The sequence below is a fragment of the Acipenser ruthenus genome, chromosome 8, assembly GCF_902713425.1.
Source record: "Acipenser ruthenus chromosome 8, fAciRut3.2 maternal haplotype, whole genome shotgun sequence".
Taxonomy (NCBI): Eukaryota; Metazoa; Chordata; class Actinopteri; order Acipenseriformes; family Acipenseridae; genus Acipenser; species Acipenser ruthenus.
Window position 1 is genome coordinate 6,477,424 of NC_081196.1, and position 19,167 is coordinate 6,496,590.

Sequence of the window (19,167 nt, forward strand, 5' to 3'; positions counted from 1 at the left end):
AATGGAAGTCATATTCAAGCCACAGTACAGTAAAATATCACCACATTCATAATGTGTAGTGTCCAAATAAAACCCAGAGCAATATTTACTGTACAAAACTTTCTCTTTGGAATTTATATTTGCCATTCCCTCACAGTAAGTCCCAACTAATGAGCAAACAATTCAGACAATTTACTTGCTGTTGACTTTTAACAGCGCCTACTTTTGTGTGATATTTTAGGTGTTTTGGTGACTTTAACAATATGTGTTTCTTTTGCTTTCACACATGCTTGCTTCCCAGAAATGTTGTTTGCAGATTTCAGCCCATCATATTCCCCTTATTGAAGGCTCTTGGTTACCATGGAAACAAGTGTTTAGGTCTGACATTACCTTCAGGTGTAAAACCCAACAATATCATGTAAATATTAGGAAAATAGAAAGCCCGTAAAGAAAGTCAATTTTCTTTCCTATAATGAAAAATCCAATTCTAGACGATGTTGGATGAAACAATAATACTAATTTGGTGACCCTGTACTGTACTTTGGAATGAATGACCATAAAAAAAGGTCGCTAAATGTACCATCAATGCCTTGGTTTCACACATCTTGACCAGGAATGGGGTATACTCACAGTGATTCATGGATGACCATTTAGGTCTGGACATACTAAATAGGATGATGCATTTTCAGTAGTGACTCATCAACACATTTCGCACAAAATAACAAGACTGAGGGATGAAGACAAAAAAAAAGATACACTATAAATACACCATGACCCAAAGAGACATTCATTTGATGAAAATACTACAATTTATTATAAATGATGTTCCTGGAAGCTGCTTTATTTATAGATTATGGAAAGAGAATGCTGAGGCTAAAACCAGACAGGAAAGAGAAAACAAAACAAATATACTTTTCTTTCTTTACTGTGTTTTTCCACCAAAATGAATGTCTCTGTATTTATGGGCCTGTACTCATGGATGAAGTGTATATAGAAGCTATTTTTGGTCAACAGAATCCTCTGCTTATGTAATAGTACAGCTGGGGCTCACAGTGTGACTTCAAAGTTGATTTCAAAGGCTGAGATGCAAAAGCGTGGAGGTGCATAACAGATGTTTTATGCCAGCATAACCCTGCGAATGTAGTGTACATTCAAATCCCCATGGGATTATTTGGCATGAATAACTGTGCAGTGGTTGCTATGGAAATACTGTGACAGTAAAGTACGAAATAAAGATGCTAAAGATAAAAAAGGTGAATTATATATTAGTGGAAAACGGATCCAAAAAAAAAAAAAAAAGATACTGTGCTGAAGTGTCACGTACCCGTCATTGTAAGCACCCTCATGGCGGGCTGAGCCGATAATGTCCATCTCAATGAAGTTGTCCTGTAAAGTCTCTAGGAATGTCTGCTTTGCAATGTTTCTACACACAGATGGAAAGATGAATGGAGCTAGAGTGAGTCATGCAAATAGAAACCAAACAAAAAAGGAAGTGTCGGACATCAAAAAAAACTAATGAAAATAAATACTCTTATGGAACTAAACTAATAAGTGTGACATATTAGTGAGACAACTGACAGCTAACTATCAGTATTGGAGTTGGTGCCAGCACACTGGGCTTTTCCAGGATGCCCCATACCTTGTATTGAATGATCCCTGCCCTTCTCTGTATGCGTCTTGCTCTTCTCTGATATACATAAGAGTATTCTGGCTCCTTTACGACCATAATTGAAAGAAAACAACGAATCAACCCTTATAGTTTCTATATATTCATACATGTTGTTTTTACTACCACAGTTTGAGATGCCCTCAAACACCAATACTAAACAATTTATTTTAGCAATAATAAATAAATAAATAAATAAATAAATAAATAAATAAATAAATAAAATTCACACAGAAATAAATACCACATTTTCTAGTACACCAAACATAAGCTGTCTACTTTGACGTGTGATATTGCACTGCTACACTCATTACTGTAATGGGTGTGGGTTACTGCAGCTTGGGAAAGTCCACAGTGAAATACTGTACACAACAGAAGGTTAGATACTTTCTCATGTAATACCCCCAGGATAAGATGTATAGTGCTCCCATAATTTGGTGACCTATGAGAATGTTGTTCCATAAGAGAAAGTCGACATAATGTAATGAATTCATGAACTGGCTTTCAGTTGCATACACTGTACAGGCTGAACATGAAAACCCAACCATTTTAGTGCTACTGTATTACTGGATGTTTCACTTTGATGCAAAGATTTGTAAATCCTTATGTTCGCTACATGTGTTATTTAACAAGTGATCCTGTATTCTTCATTATTTATTTTTCAGTTCATTCATGAGTTAATTAATTAATTAAAAGGAGATCCTTGGGATAGCAGCTGTTGTTTGTTTCTGTTGAATTCCTCAAGGCTACTCGTACTCTCCTACTTTCACACACATTTCAAATAACAGTAAATCTTTCTACATAAATCAAATGGTTACAGTCAACCAAATGCCATAGGGCAGTGGTACTTAACCAGGACTTTGTTCCAACCAGGTGCTCACTGTTTGAACCAACACTTTGGCAAAACGTGTTTTGGACTGGAATAGACCATTGTCATCGGGCTTAAGGTTAGGTCATTTTGGATGTTGGGGATTTAGGTCTAAGGCTGTATAGCTAAGGTCTCTGTGGCTGTCCTTTTATCAGTTAGTTAACCCTTGGATACATCCCAGTTGGTTGACTGCTAAGTTCTGTAGATGTGAGCCATTACTAGCTATGTCTATTGAAACCAGCCTGGAAAAACAACCCTTTGCCAGAAAATAACATAGGAAAGGATGGACAGAAAGAAAGACAGAAGGCTGTAATCTTTCACGGTACTCTCAGTGCATGATAGCCGGCCTTTTACAATACACACTCCTGCCACCTGTACTTTGGTCCACTGGGATGATGATTCACTGTGGGAAATTCTTCTACTTTATCATAAAACAGGTATCTTACATTGCTTAACCTATTATTATTATTATTATTATTATTATTATTATTATTATTATTATTATTATTATTGCTGATTGAACCATGACTAAACCCATAGAGTTTAATAGAACATATAACATAATTGGGCTACTAAATTAGCTCCATAATTCACTAGTCATTTTGGGTATCTGAGGAGTCTAATAGTATAACAGCCAGATGTTTAAAACATGATTTTTTTTTTTTAAATCCTCTAGCTGCTCCACACTGAGTAGCTCAGCACCTTTTTTCAGCTTTCAACTGCACATCAAGTCTCTCGGGGATTGTACTGCCCGGGTGGTGCAAATGTGTACGTGTTACTTTCATGTTAAAGGAATCAATTTGCTTCTATATAACAGTGTTTCATGTTCAACTTGCATGTTTTAATGAGCGTATGTAGGAAACCTCAAAGCTGCATGACAATATAACAGCATTTTAGTGCATTCATTTTTTTAGTGCATCAATAAAAAAAATAAAAAAAATGTTAGCTGGACCACAAAAGGTAGTAAATAAAGGTACATCGGAACATGCCAAATTTATTGAAACAGATGTTGGTCTCTCATCATTATTAAGACATTTGGGCCTGGACTGAATCCAAATTCCATAGGGATGCTATGGAGAAAATGCAGGCCTTGGTTGTCATACCTGGTCTCCAGTGGGATGTTGCTGTTGAGCAGCCAGTTGTCCTGTGTGCTGGCTGGCTCCTGTGAGCTGAGTGGAACGTCTGCAGGTACCGAGTGGTCCGTTGGTGCCGGACTGGGGTTGCTGCGAGGGTTGTAGTTCTCCCGGTTCAGAGAGTTGATGGAGGCCACATGGTGCTGGTTTGTGGTGTGGGAATGGGAAATCGGGAGTGGAGGGGTCCGCAGTCTGGAGTGGTTCTGAAATGTGGATGTCTGGTCTAGAAAGGAAAAGCAAAATAGTTTTTTTAATGAACTGTATTCTGATGTACAGTAAGCAGCAGACCATTCCACCAAAGTGTATTTTAATGATAGCAACTAAATTTACCGTACTAATTTCCAAGTGGCGGTACATCAAAGCCCCCACATCGGTGATAAAAAGACTGTTAAAGAACACAAAATGGACTATCGCTTCCTTCAGCAAAAAGCATGAAATCAATTAGGCCTCGTAAACCATGGAAATTTCGAGTCATTTCCTGAATGCTTTTACATTTTACTTTTACAACCTTGTAATATTTAATGTGCAGTAAAAATTGATACTCTGGCTGTTTTGGTTGATTTTTTGTGCTGCTCAATTGTTTGTGAACTGCTGTTCTCTCAGGAACTGGTTTGAAAAACAACTTTACCATATTTATCTATAGTTCTAGTAAAGGTGCATATTTCAGTGCGTGTCATTATGTTCCATCCAATTCTCTTTTTACAACAAAAGACAGGTATTAATTGGAGAGCAGAAGTAGGTTACTATTTTCTAGGATGTTGATGGACAGTCAAAACAGTGGTTGGCCTTAGCATGGCTTAATGAGAACCCCACTGTGGCTCTACAGTAATAGACGATGGAAGCTGTCAAGCCTTAAAAGATGATGCTATTTAATTCTGATTATAAATTAAAAGCCTTACCTAATTATTAAAGAGCTCTGGTACAAATTACACTGTGCACTACATTAAAATGCCATCAGCTTCAATTGACTTGGATTACCAAGGCTGCTGTGCTGTCAATGCAGGCAGAGTTACAAAGGGCATCAAGCACATAACACCTGACATGTCTCTCAAATAGAGATCATCAGTTTTTTCCTAGACAACCCCATTTAAAATACTGTCACAATTGACATTAATTAATGATTTGCCTGTATAAAGTCAAAAGGAGCATTTCAGTGATTTCTCCTGTGGCAGGTAGATTAAAGAGAGAACTGTTGATTTGACAATTGTTGTGTTTAAAACATTTTTTAAGATGTGGGTTTGGACAATATTCATTGTATATAGCGTGCCAACAGTAAGTATTACATAGTAATTGAGGCACCTATTGTTGTTGTATAATGCCAGGATGATGTTCGGACAATCTGAAGGGGGTCCTCTATCTCTTATTTCAAACAAAAGTGAATGTGACTCTACAGTTTCATGACATACTACCCTTGTTCACTGCGTTCTAAAATCGGCTCTAGCATTTAGAAATATCAGGCCATCTTTAAGACCTCTATCTCACACACTTGACTTAGAGAAACTACTTTAATGCTGTGGCAATGCACACCACCCTTTGTTCCATCCTTACAAACCCGAGAGTACGGAATACAGAGCTCTATTAATCAATTTCCATAACTACTGTGCAATTCATCAATCAATGGGCTGCATAAGTTCAGCGTGAGCTAATGTAGCTCCTCTTCCTTTTCATGGTCTCCTCTTTCCTCTAAAGCAATATCTGCAGCGGATTATTGAAGGAGCCTGACTTGCCTAATTGGCTTGTTCACACGCAGGTTTCTGAAGTGTGTTTAGCTGTGCTCTGGAATCACACCTCCAGAGCTTTGGCCCTGGTAAGCTGATAAGTCAACCAACTGAAAGAGTCTCTTGTGACCGCCATGCTGCAATCAATTGTCTCCTCAAAAAAAAGTGTTTTAAAGCCCCAGTGGAATGCTCTCATTTTCTCCAGGTTGAGGATCAGCACAAGGGCAGGACAGGACTTGTTTCACAAAATTACCTTAAAAAAAACAATCCGCTAAGAGTAAAAGAAAATCTACCTTATTTCTTTACTGATTTTGTCAAGGATTGCTAGGGCAAGGCCGCAATAATATTATTAACCGACGGGAAGTAAAACCACTTTACCATGAAAGAAAAGGTGCAACAAGTAACACACTATATATGCATGACAACCAGCAATGGCATGCAGGTAGGAATGCAGTGTATGTTGAGCTAACAAAGCCATTTTCAACCACAGCATCTCAGTTTCTTTTTGGCTGTTTCGATCCTGGCAACATATGTGCAGGCACTTCGTTGCTCCACGGACGCTTCTGAAAATATTAAAAAATAACAGAATTGCCACACTCCTTCACCCCAAATAATATATGACTCTCGGTTCTCAGTGGAAAATAAGGTGACAATGAGGTAACTCATATTAAACAACACAGTAATACTTCGTATAGTTTTATGTCATGATTGAGTTTTCTTAAGGTTAGGAATAAGGCTCACATTGGCATTCATACTTTTACTTTGAGCTAAATTAGTGGTAAAAACTCAGAGTTCTGAGTGTGAAAAAATCCTTGTCACTGACAAGAAGCAATGACACCTCTTATTTAAGGTGTATTGAGCAGCTGTCAGCTGTGGATTAGGTGTGGAGTACTGACCTGACCAAGGCTAAGGTTCATTGATGAAAACAAAGTTTTAGGCTTCAGTAACCCTGTAGAACTTCAAGGTGATGAGGCATTTTTGTGCCGGTATCATTGAACGTTGGATTATTTAAACAGTCTGCACAAGCAGGCAATAGAAGATAGGATTTCCTTTGTTTGTTTTAATGTAATTGAAAAAATGATGCTGCGCCCTACATCCTGAAATTGTTTACATGTTTCACATTTGTTACTACTTTGAACACATGGAAACTGGTAACCTGAAACCACTGAATAGGTGAAATGCCGGATTTTCTTTAAAAGACGCTTTCCTGACCCATGAACAGAATCATCATGCCCTATTGCCTGGAGAACAACCTGACATTACTTTTGTACCCTTGTGAATTAGTGAACATTGCTCAGGCTCGCGTAAAAATGCCAAAGGCTGTCTGAAGCCTGCACTAGATATGGTAAGCAGAAAAGCCAGTCAAAGAGAAACTTAGCTTGAACCATTGTAGACCAATAAAAATGTGCAAAATTACCTTGGTTAGCTGACAACTAGGTTTATTTCTTTTTATAAAGGTTTTCACCAGAATCTAGTTTCCGGGAGGGAAGGCCAATGCCAGCGGCAGACAGTGGGCAAAATCAATCACAAAAAAAAAATGACAGCTCTGCATTCAAGGCTTAAATAATTTGAGCAGTGCCTTTAAATAAGTAGAGGCAATGTCGATGAAATTATTCTTGCAGATACTGATAAGGCTGGGTGAGGACCATGGTAATGCGATCAAAGCGTTAAGGTGGATGAGCCAGTACTACTGTATAAAAAACAAACAAACAAAAAAAAGCAACACTGACTGATACATCATGTACATTTATTTGATTAGTGAAGAACAGGAAATGCCCATCACATTGCTTTCAAAATGTAGGTCAACGTCAAGTCGAAAACCGTATTCTATCTGGCAGTTGTGACTGCTGCTACTAATTTTAAGCTAGAATCTCTCTTACGCATGTGTTGTTAGAGGTTTCTGTGTCACAGAGTTCTGTAGGTAGTTACAAGAGGGAATACAACCTGTCTTCACAGATTTCACTTGAAAAGCAAGAGGTATACAGTAAACAATGTGTTCTAGGCATCATTTACGGCCTCTGTTGGTCTCCTTCCAAACATATGAGTGACAAGGCTCCAGTGAGACCTTGTGTGTTTTCTGGTCTGCTCCATTAATTAGTGTAAAAACATCTCACAATTATTTGCGGCAAATAACATCTTGTCAGCATCTCTCTCACAGACAGGCACTTCAGTCTCATAAGAGACTGGAAAAAGCCAGAGTGAGAATGCTACCGAGAAGGACTCCCCCCCCCCCCCCCCCCTCCCTTTCAAATACTTTAAGCCATGTAACTGAAGTGAAAAAAGCAAGGCATGTCTGACTAATAAATGGCAGCCACTATGTAACCACCTCACTATTCAGAACAGGTCTAAATATAAAGAAGGGCTCATTACTAAATGTGTTGACTATTTGAGTACTATATAAACTATATAGAAATTTGAGAACTCCGGAGCAGACACGTGATGGGTACTGTAATTGCTCTTAATTAGGCCAATGTAGTATTCCAGTTGAAGAGATTGAGGTATGTGTTTGAATTTGTATTGAAAAGGTGCTTCTTTTATTTACACTGCCTAAACAAGCTGCTATCAACACGTGTTCAAACCATTCACTTCATTCAAAATCAGGTTTTCAACATGTAGTGTGAATGAGGGCGTTCACACCAACATGAGAGGTTTTCTTTTGAATGTCTCAGTAATTTGAAAATAGTCCTATACCTCACTTTCCAGTGGTACTCACCTACAGCGTGGCTATACCAGTCCATCCCAATGCAGGGTCTTTTTCAAACAATTATTAACATTCACTGGACCCCTAGGTTCAACAAAACAATGTAGCCACTAGTAATAATATGGACTGTTCAATTAAATATTTAGGGACATGGTTTGAACAGGTACCTGCAATGGGATGGACTGGGAGAGACACAAGCTAATGCATTATTTTAGGTTTATCTGATATACTTGATAAGTATTAAAATAGTGGGTGGCACTCGATCCAAACATGCTTGCCTAGGGACTATGAGGTCGCTGGCTCCTAATCTGCCTGTGGATAACTGGGACATGCTCTGTCAAGCAGCATCCTATCACAGCAAGCTGGGGCCTTGTTTTCATGGTACTTTCCTTCAGAGATGATGAAAAACTGTGGCCTGCTTTGTTAAAGATTCCACAGCACAGCATGGGGTGTTAAACCCAATGGCCAAATTCTCAGAAGCATCACTTCCATCCCCCATTATATAGTAGGGGGCCACCCCTTATAAACGCCTCCCGTAGTAAAAGCATTTCAAAGTGTAATAAAGCATAGTGAAAGAATGGTAAAGCAGAGTTAAGCCAAGACCAGTGAGGTATGGTAAAGCATATTTAAAAAGTATGGCAAACCAAGGTGAACTATGGTAAATGCATTAAATAACCACAGGAAATGCATGGTAAAACTGCACAAATACTGTGTATACATACTGTTGTAAAGTTTTATAAGGGGCACACCTATTTATAAAGAATTTCATGTAACATGCCAGTATACACAGGGTTTCAACATGCTGAGCTGACATGTTTTAAGAATACAGCCTTAATGAATGTTAATATGGTCAAGCATGTCTACGTATATAGGAAAACCTGGTATTGTAATTGGAACCATTTCTATTCATTTTTGAAATTTTACTTTAAAACAGGCTAGTTTAATTCTGAAATATAAATTATTATAATTTAATGATAATTAAAAAAAATCTTATGAAAACTGCAATATTAAAGCTGCTTGAAGTATGGTGTGCCCGGCAGGAATAAAGCATTCCACAGAAATTAATTGGACAGGCTTTTTACACGACATGGACGTGGACCACTGCTGCCTGACATTTAATTAACAGTGACACTTTCATTTTAGAATGCTATTCTGAGCACGAGTAGCACTATGATTTGCAAGTTTAAGGTTAGCAAGCAAGACCAACATCTGTTATTCTTTTCAGCAGTAAAGCTAGAGATCTTGGGATTACACTTTATTCCCTTTTCCATTATGTCAATGAATTGGCTGCTGGATCTCAATTGCCTAGCAATGGGGGACCACATAACTACACTGGTCCTGGTGCTTCTGCTCTTTATGTGCATTAAGGAGCCTGTCTTTAAATGGTTGTGGTTGGGGCAAGCTGCTTGGGAAGACGACGGGGTAAGGAATGCAAACAAAGCAACTTTGGCACGAGGCAAGTGATTACAGAACCGATAAAATTAGCAAAGATCAGAATCCTTTGGGAATACAAAGATAAAAATCACCAGATCTGCTATTTTAATTGATTGAAGATTGCCATATTATCCCCCAAAAAGGCAGATAAGAGATTGTATATAGCTGAAAAAAACGGCCTTGAAAAATCCCTCAACAATAGCCTGAATATTGGATTAAATGGCTCATTTGGTGGTACAGTGAATAAAGGATAGAGATTTTCTTTATTATGGAAATGTGGCTCTTGCGCTGTCAGGCCTATGCTAATAAGTTAGGAAACATTGCAGAAGGGCTGTGTTGAATCTGTTAGTTTAATTTGCATAATTTATATCTTATTTACATATAATCAGAAAAAAAGGTGGAAGGTTCTTGGAAGGGTAGGCATTCGGTTGTGCGCACTACAAGTCTTTTGCCGAGGCAAATAAAATGGGAGTTGGCTGGCGAACCATCTAAATGTACCAGGCTCAAAAAGTACAATATTCAATACAGTGTATAGTACAATAACCCCCTGCCTGTCAGACGAGCCTGGTGGTCCTAATGCAATGCAGTGCTAGAAGGCATCACGTTTTTACATTTTATAGCTCGACGAAGCCAACATATGAAATTAAATAATTTGTCTGATATGAGCCTGGTTTTGTTTTTCCTTTGTTTTGTCTAAAACAAAGAATCTGCACCTGTCATTTTGGTTCCACATGATGGGAAAATAAACCCACCACTCCCCACAACCCCACACTGAGAGCCTCAAGGCAGCCTAGTTTTTTTTTTTTTTTTAATGTAAATCAGTGACTTTGCCACGTGATTAGTCTTCTTAGAAAATATTAATAAAATACGTTTCTTAACAGTTGTGTTGCTGTGCTGGTGTGCACAGATAAAGATTCTATAGCCAGGATAGTGCTGCCATTTCATCCACAGTCTTGGTTGATTGATTTGCCAAATCCTATCAATAATTCACATTTCATTTTTGCATCTGCCATGACTGAAAAAAGCTCAGCACTAGTTTTTTTCTTACTTGACATAACAGTCAAAAGTCACAGACAATACTAACTGTCAGTACACATAATAAATTAACTTGCAATCTGCAACTGTAGATTATTATAGGTTCAATTTGAATGGAAGCTCTAACTGACACGAGGATACCAGTAGGTCAAGCCAAAATGAGATCATACTGACACGAGGATACCAGTAGGTCAAGCCAAAATGACGGCATGTGTCCTAAAAAACAGTGGGTGCCAACATTTTAGGAAATGAGGAAATAATTAATCAATAAAAAATAGAAACCCGAAGGAAGCTACCTAATGAGTCTAGAGGTCTTGGGTTGGGATGAAGAATATCTCCTGAGAAAGGTTTATTTTTGTATGCAATGTATACTGTATTCAACTTTAATTAAACGCTATATAGCACAGAACCTAAGAGCAACCCCAGCAGATGGTCAGGATTGAGGTGAACACACAAAACAACGAGGGGAGGCGATCAGGATTCCTGTCATCACTTATATGAGAGTTCTAAGCACTTATATAGTACTATTACTACTACGACTACTACTAATAATAATAATGCTTTTGAACACATATTATCAGAGTATCAGTTGAATGCCCATTATAATTTGCAAAAGGAAATTACAAATGGCCAGGTATAGTTAATGTGTCACTGTGAAGAGTTATAAAGAGCCATCCTTGACCTCATCACTTTACTACAACCTGTAGTGCTTGAAATACTTTGAGAGGTACTTTGCGAGGCAGCAGTTTAGCCATAAAGTGTGTGCAATGTGTGTGTTTGTCGTCCTGACAGAGACAGATAATGACTGCAAACAGTTGTTCTCATTGTTAGCCTATCTGTCTCTGACTAAATGACTTGACAGTGAGGGGATCTGGAGTCTTGTCCGCAGGACGTCCCATCAATAATGTTATAACATGATCAACGGCCGACTGCAGTCACCAATGAATCCTCTTTCTGCTGATTAGTTCATTAGCAAAGACAGATTTGTCTTTTTTCACAAGATTGTGTAATCCTCTTATTAATGAAAACCAATGTCTTCCTCCCCATTCTCAATGGTAATTGGGAATATGTTACCGAATTCAAACATGGGGGGATAAAAGCGTAAACATGTAATTTGTTAACTAAATTAAGCAAGCCCCTTGATTAAAGCTTTCAGTTCACCACTATGATAGTCACTGTGGTGGTACTGTATGATGTACATTCATTTTACTATTAAGTAAACACAGGGCATGCATCCAGTTCAATTTCTGCACCATTTCTCTGCTCCATCAGATTAAAATCTGTGTGATAAAAACCCTGCAGTTGTTTTTGTTTTTGGTTTGCAACCCTTAAGGATTTTACGCATACAGACACTGACTGCAGATTTTTGCAGACTCATGCTCTGAGGTACAACTGGAACAAGCAGAAGCACAAGGAGTCAAACATCACTTCACCATTCCTTAATTCAAGGCTGACGGCCAGACTGTCGTGATTTATCTTGGTGCAGAAACAGGTCAGAAGATGCAAACTGGCTAATGATGCACATTGTGTTAACATTATTCTTGCCTTAGCGCACTATACTTTATGCAGAGCTTTTTTTTAAATATAACAATGCAAAATAAGTAATTAAGTGAAAATGTTAAGGTCGTGCAACTGGTTAAGTGTTATGATTATTGTTATGATTTTTAATATAAAACACATTGGGCCAGGTTAACAAAGTCTACAATTTGTAAAGTTTACATAGATTTATCTGAATGCAATAAGGAATGCTTTGTTAAGGACTGTTTTTGAAGTTTTTTAAAAAATGAGAATAAACTTAAAAATAAAACTCAATTGAAAAGGGTTTTGTGAACAATAAACATGGTTTATTAAGCAAAACAGATATTCATTAAAACAGCTCTTAATGTTTTGTGAATATGTCCCATGACCAAATCATCTCTATCCCCTAGTAAGGGGCATTTAAGAATAAAAGGTATTTTTTTGTGAATGGTTATTTCTTCCCTTATGGCACACAACATTGTATTACAAATGAATACAGTGTCACACACTATATAACAGATTTAATAAGCTTCGCTACCAGTGCATTTATTTTCTAGAAGTTACTGATACAAAACTAATATGAAACCATGTAGGTGGGAGCTATTAAATTACTATTGCAAAGACAAAACTTCAGAGTGGAATAAAACTAGCAGGTTCAATTATATATTGTTCTTGCCAGTTTTATTCTTTTAAAATTATTGTATTGCCTGTAGTCCGTCTTCAAAATAATCTGTTTATTTTATTTAGTACTGCTGCATTTGTTTAAAACTTTAATTTAAATTGAACTTCTAGGATGAATAATGGAAGAAGAGGATCTTGGACTTATCATATAAGTCTGATCTGTTAAAACTACCCCGCTTTAAAAGTTGAATCTTGCTGTATTGTACCTATTTAAGTGTTAACCATACTGAGAAAAAGTCTGAAAACAAATGGTGGTTAGTTAACAAAGAAAAGTTAATAAACTTAAGAACACATAAACACAGGTTTAACCTCTGAGACTTCAATATCTCACACCTTTTTTTTCAGAAAGAAACAAAAACATCCCTTTGCAACATTTTGCAACCAGTTTACTGATAACAGTAAATGATAACAATCCTCCAGCATCACACACCCAATGAAGAGCACCACCATACCCATTACAAACAATTACACGTTTCTACTGTTCGAATATTCTTCATAAAGATAGGAGTAACTGAGGGGTCTTTACATGGTCCTCTGTTGAACACAGTTTCTATTAAGTAGTCTTAATTTTTCCTGCACAATCTTAATGAGGACCTCTCACTTGAACTCCTGATGACAACGCAAATACTTCATCCATAATCCAAAGACTTAAACACAGGCTTTAATCAAATTCTCTGAAGCTGTGAAAAACGTCACAGTGAGTATTTTCCTATTTCAACATCCACAAAGCAAAAAAAAAAACACAGCATCAGCTCAATGCAGGTTAGCGCTTACCCTCATAATCAACAGAAGTTTTGAAGACCAACTCACCATCAGTAGTAGTTGTAGTAGTAGGAGCATAGAGGTTCCCAGAGCCTGTTCTAACTAAGAATGAATTAGGGGCAAACTCCTCCTCAGAGTCAGAGTCCTGGGTTGGCTGAGCCACACAGTTACCTAGCAACCTTCTCTGGCTCTCATTGGCTTCAAGGGAGGGGGGAGGGGAGGGGGACTGCTCAACAGGGGTAGATGAGGCTGAGGAATAATGCAGGGGAGGACCTGTGAACCACAAACAGAAACAACACAGGGGGAAAATAAAACACACATTTCAGGGAGCACCACAAAGGACATCAACACAAAGCATGCATGACCAGGGTTGAGGTTCAATGTTAAACAAGACACAGTAATGCATTTACTCACAGAAAAGTCTGCCTCACTTATGTCCACACACCACCACGCATAACTAGTTGCATAAGTCTTCAGATTGGTTGCTAAATAAGTTGTCTGTTTTGCATTTCTGCTAATGAGAAGTATTAGAGGTTTTGGAGTGGATGGGCTACTAGAAGTTTTGGACTCTGTCAGTCAAGAACCAGATGCAATGCAATACTGTTTCTTGTTTAATCAGATATAGCAAAAATGAAATGCAGTAATTGAAAGAAATCAGTTCCAGATTACTAATTGGTAACAAATGTAGGCTATATGCAATTCAGTGGCATATTGCAGCCGTAGTCCGTATACCTTTTGCATTTATAAATACAATCCAAAAATGCAAACCCTTGTTAGCAATGGCAATACATGACAGAAAGTATGTGCATTTTGTTTCAGGGGAAACAAACAAACATAATTAAACAATATTCAAAATGGCATATCCGTAGGAGTGAGCGCAGCTGCAATTTCATCCGTCTTAAGTTATTGAAAAAAATCTGACTCTCCTGAGGGAGCTGATTGAGACACATTTTATATATTAAATAGCTTTCCTCCAGAGCACACTCATTAACCTTTTTATTTTTTTTTTACCAGAAGAAAAAGAAAGGAACATTATACATAAAGTGTGCCTTCTATTTTCTTTGTAGAGGCCTAGCCTAAAGTAGACATGAATATTTACCACTCTCAAATGATACATACACTATACAATATATATATACAGGGTGATTCAAAAGTAATTTTAACACATCAACGCACCTTATCATATCATTACTTTCTAATCACCCTGTACAAGAGATGACATGAATAATGCATACAAATTAAATAAATTGCATCCCCTAAATATCCACAGGTGATCATTTGAAGACAGGCAAGGAGGCCACAAGGAATTGCATCCGTTTTTTTACCCCATTTTCTTCACAAATAGACCAAATATGAACTGAATTCCAGCATACAGAGTTTCTGAGCTTCAATACACAGATTACCCCTGCTACACAGCTACACCGCTTTATTAAAACCCCATCCAAACCCTCGCCCCATTTGACAACAAGATGGTTTCCTCCCCTGGGAGAGGGGAGTGATACATTCCTGATCACAAGGTAGAAGGCCTCCTGTATCTAGTCACACTCAGAAAGGAGAAATTTGAAGCCTTTAATCATTGAGTCTGGGAGGTCCAATGGCTGGAATTCGAGTGTGTGCTCCTAGTACCTAAGGTCAGGTCAGATATCACAGGTGGTCTTTTTACATTAAACGGATTAAATGAATGCAATGTCCTATTCATCGAATCTGCATTCTAAAACAGGCAACTGGTCTTTTTTAACAGGTGGTACTAGCCTCATACAACAGGTGGTCTTATAAACACAGGTTGTACTGTATTTTGTAGTCTCTTTAATTAATCCTGCTTAATATGCTTCAGTTATTTTCACTTCCTAGTACTTAATTCAAGATAACTAGCTACCCTCAAGCAGGCCAAAAGCTATCCACCAACTGTCAGGTACAATTGTTGTTTTTTATTTTCTATTTGGCACATTTAAACGGCGAGGGAGCTTTATTTCAAGTCTCCTGACCATGCGCAGCAGTTTAAGTAATTTTTGAAGGCTTAACATACAGACCTCAACAATGAATGAGGGAGTCTGTGGCCCTGTGTCAACCCATCACTTGAGTGTGAAAATCTTTATCTGTTCACTGCCAATGTTTTTAATTGTCGCTCTGAATAAATGGGCAGAGTCAAGTTGGCTGTCATTACCAGGTATGGAGAGCTGTGGTATCCATGGTGACCCCTTGTCTAAGAACTCCTCAGGGAGTTAACCAAACATGTATTACAGTGCAGGACAAATGGAACACAAAAACACTGCCAGCTCCCAAAAGGATTGGAAGTATAGTATTAGGTTTTAGTAAATATCACTCTTTTTGGACCATTGAAAATTTAAATCAGACTTAAAAATTACTTTCTAAACCCCAACAGCGGTGCAAACAGATAATGTAAGATATAAAGCTAGCATAATGCTAAAGCACATCTTATGTATTTGGTAAGCTTTTAGCATATTAAGTACAGATATACTGTACCATTATTGTCCATTTGTGTGTGAAATACGGCACTCCTAAAATACAAATTATTAGAAACAAAGGCAATTAAGAACCCCTTAAAGGGAAAGAGATTATGTGGTCTAAAAAATATCTCTAAAAATGAGAAGAGCTTGTTTACAGTCAGTTCAGTTTATTTTTAAATATTATTATTATTATTATTATTATTATTATTATTATTATTATTATTATTATGATGTACTTCTAATTGCAAATGTTGAATAAGATTTTTGCTCAGCAAACAGTGCCACTCTGTGGTGGAATGTGGCAAGTACTGTAGTAGTGCTCAAAAAGCTAAAAGGGCAAGTCAAAAATATATCTACATACCCAACATGAACCACTCTTCTCATTGAGGACTGTAGGTATTAGCCAATTTGAGGATAGTACTGTAGACAACACACATTAAAAGAGTTTTTGTTGAAACATTAGTCTACTAGCTTCTTTTTTGTTTTGTAAATTAAGTGGTTAAATTATGGATCAGGTTCTATAGGTCTAGGAGGAGACTTAATTGTTTAAGGATAAGAAAATTAACTAAATTGTGAAAATTAATTTGCTGTGCTTCCTGCTGCGGATCATCACACTATTATAACCCTGGTTTACCAAAATAAACCAATAAAGTCATGAGTAAACACTGTTACACTGTTCAATCCTGGAGGAGTTGTTTTAAATTCAAAAAATGAAACTCAAGTTGAAGTGCCCTGACAAACAAACGAAAATGCCAATGACCTCATTTACTTTCAGACTCAAAAGTGTCCAAGTGACAGCCAGAGAAGTACCAAACAGATAAACTCGATGTAATTTGCATTCAACCCGATATAGTCACAATTACAAAAACATCCTTCATATGCAAACGACAGCAGGCTGAACTACGCACGAGGAGAGCAAGACAATTGACGCTGGAAATGAGTTTATGTGTCACTTTCATTTGCAGGACTGAGTTCAGATCAAAGTAAATGGCCATTAATCCCGCCTAGGAGAGGCTGCCATTTTAGAACGGCACACAATGGCTTGTTCTCAAACTCAATTAAATTATGCGTACAAAAAAGGGCTGCAAGAAGGATGCAATCTGTTGTCCCTTTGATTGCTATCACTTCCTGCCAGGAGAAATTTATTTTAGGAGGCTATATACAATAAATAAGTCCTTGCCTCTGCACCAAACTGTCTGCTTAACTGTAAATGTGCATTGGTTGTTTTTACATTCCTTCAAAAAGTTGAATCCTTTTTAGTATCTTGATATATTAAAATATGTGTTATTAGTATAAGCAGTAAATGTCCACTTATGCACATGTGTTTAGCCTTGTAACTGTTAAACACAGATTTACAGCCCTTAATAAAGTCCAGTAAAACAATTACCTTTTATGTTAACAGGAAGGTGTCTGTGATATGAACCTCACTCACCCCTCACCATCTGTCTTTATAATAATTAATGGGATGGGTCACATAAACTTTGCATAATAACATTGGAAGATTTCATAACTGTATAGCCCAGGGGTTAAAACATATGTAATGGGGGATAATATTGTAATCCTTTGCCTGGGTTTTATTGTAATGTGATGATGGAAGATTTGCATGCTAATATGATTAACAGGTTAGAAATACTTAACAAATACTGAATGACTGTATCCAATCTTGCCTAAATAAAATGTGTGGGTGAGCAAGTCCAATTATTTTCTCAAATTCGGCTGTGCACATTTGTAACAGAGACACATCAAGGTGAAGAGATTATGTCTGTTATTCAACATCAGTATTGAAACTATTCCGCAACCTTTGCACTATCCCATCCTACTGGGATATTCTGTGTGTCTTATTTTATCTGGCAGTATAATTATGTTTGAGTTAAACCAATTTCTCGTCTCTGTGCCTCTTTGAATTAAACAAACTGGTCAATAACTTAACATTCCTTAAAACAGTCATAATGTTTTGTGAACAGGACCCATGAATTCACAACAGTGATCGCCCTTTAATTCAAACATCCAGTGGTTATTTTAGTGAGAGGAGCAATCAAACTTAATTATTATTATTTTTCGTAGGACAGCCTTATGTTATTATGCAAGGTGCCAATATTGCCAATATGGTGTCCATTTAGAAGGATATTCTATTAATAACATTTGAGCAAGAAAGAGTTTAAGCTAACATTCAATACAAAAGCATGAACTAAAAGGTAATAAAACAACACAAGAAAGAAATCCACCATAATTATTTTGCATTGCTCTTTACCGCTACTCTTTTTAATGCATTGCTCTTTAAATTTGGGTTACCGCTACTCTTTTTAATGCATTGCTCTTTAAATTTGGGTTACCGCTACTCTTTTTAATGCATTGCTCTTTAAATTTGGGTTACCGCTACTCTTTTTAATGCATTGATCTTTAAATTTGGATTACCGCTACTCTTTTTAATGCATTGCTCTTTAAATTTGGGTTACCGCTACTCTTTTCAATGCATTGATCTTTTTTGATGCATTGTTTTATTTAGTTGAATGTGTACTTTATACAAACATCTCAGGATGATTACATTCCAGTAACCCTTGTATCACAATTATTACTATTGTACATTTATTACAGCTTGGAGCACTACAGTACTTTCATACACTTTCATAAAATGCCAATAATATTAATGACGCCCAACATACACCCACAATGTCTTTACTTTCAAAATTATAATTTTATGATACATACAAATGCCTCAGATCAGCTTGAAGCTGTGCTGTAAAGCAGGTTAATTAGTCCAGGAAACATGGTGCACTCTACAGGTAACTTCGTTCACACGAAGCCAGTGCAGATCTACCTGAAGCGTGCAGACCACTTCCTGCACCAATTAAAAAGGCTTTCAAGATTTCATAAGACTCAACTGTGCTTATAGTCAGAGGATATAAAGAACACTGCAAAGAAGAAAGGTTTAAAATGTTCAGTTTCAGAATGTACAATGCACATTAAAAGGTGCACTTCCAGGGGTTTTAATAATAAGTGTTCCTTGGTTTAATAGATTTGCATTAGCTTCAGTAGCATTTACAATTCACTCTCCCAGTCATGTTTTTTTTTTTAGGTATGTGCACACGGTACATTTGCTATACATTATACTTTTCCCCCCTTTTGCTCAAGTTTCAAGATGTGAATAACAGCTTCAGTTCAAACTTAAAAGCCTCCCTCTGCTCCAATCCTTTGACCCAGTTG

At 37.3% G+C, this 19,167-nt stretch overlaps 1 protein-coding gene across 15 annotated transcripts in view; it reads right to left on the reverse strand.

Annotated features, from left to right (window-relative positions):
* Positions 1–19,167, reverse strand: part of LOC117405505 (teneurin-4) — a 187,493-nt gene that overhangs the window by 83,840 nt on the left and 84,486 nt on the right. For 6 of the 15 annotated variants that reach the window (XM_059028289.1, XM_059028290.1, XM_059028295.1 and 3 more), the window contains exons 4-7: positions 13,508–13,768; positions 3,617–3,869; positions 1,619–1,693; positions 1,304–1,402 (exon numbers count right to left, since the gene is read on the reverse strand). In XM_059028289.1, the coding sequence (XP_058884272.1) occupies positions 1,304–1,402; positions 1,619–1,693; positions 3,617–3,869; positions 13,508–13,768 (688 nt within the window). The remainder of the gene's footprint in view (positions 1–1,303; positions 1,403–1,618; positions 1,694–3,616; positions 3,870–13,507; positions 13,769–19,167) is intronic. The other 9 variants (XM_059028304.1, XM_059028302.1, XM_059028298.1 and 6 more) reach the window with 5 other exon arrangements.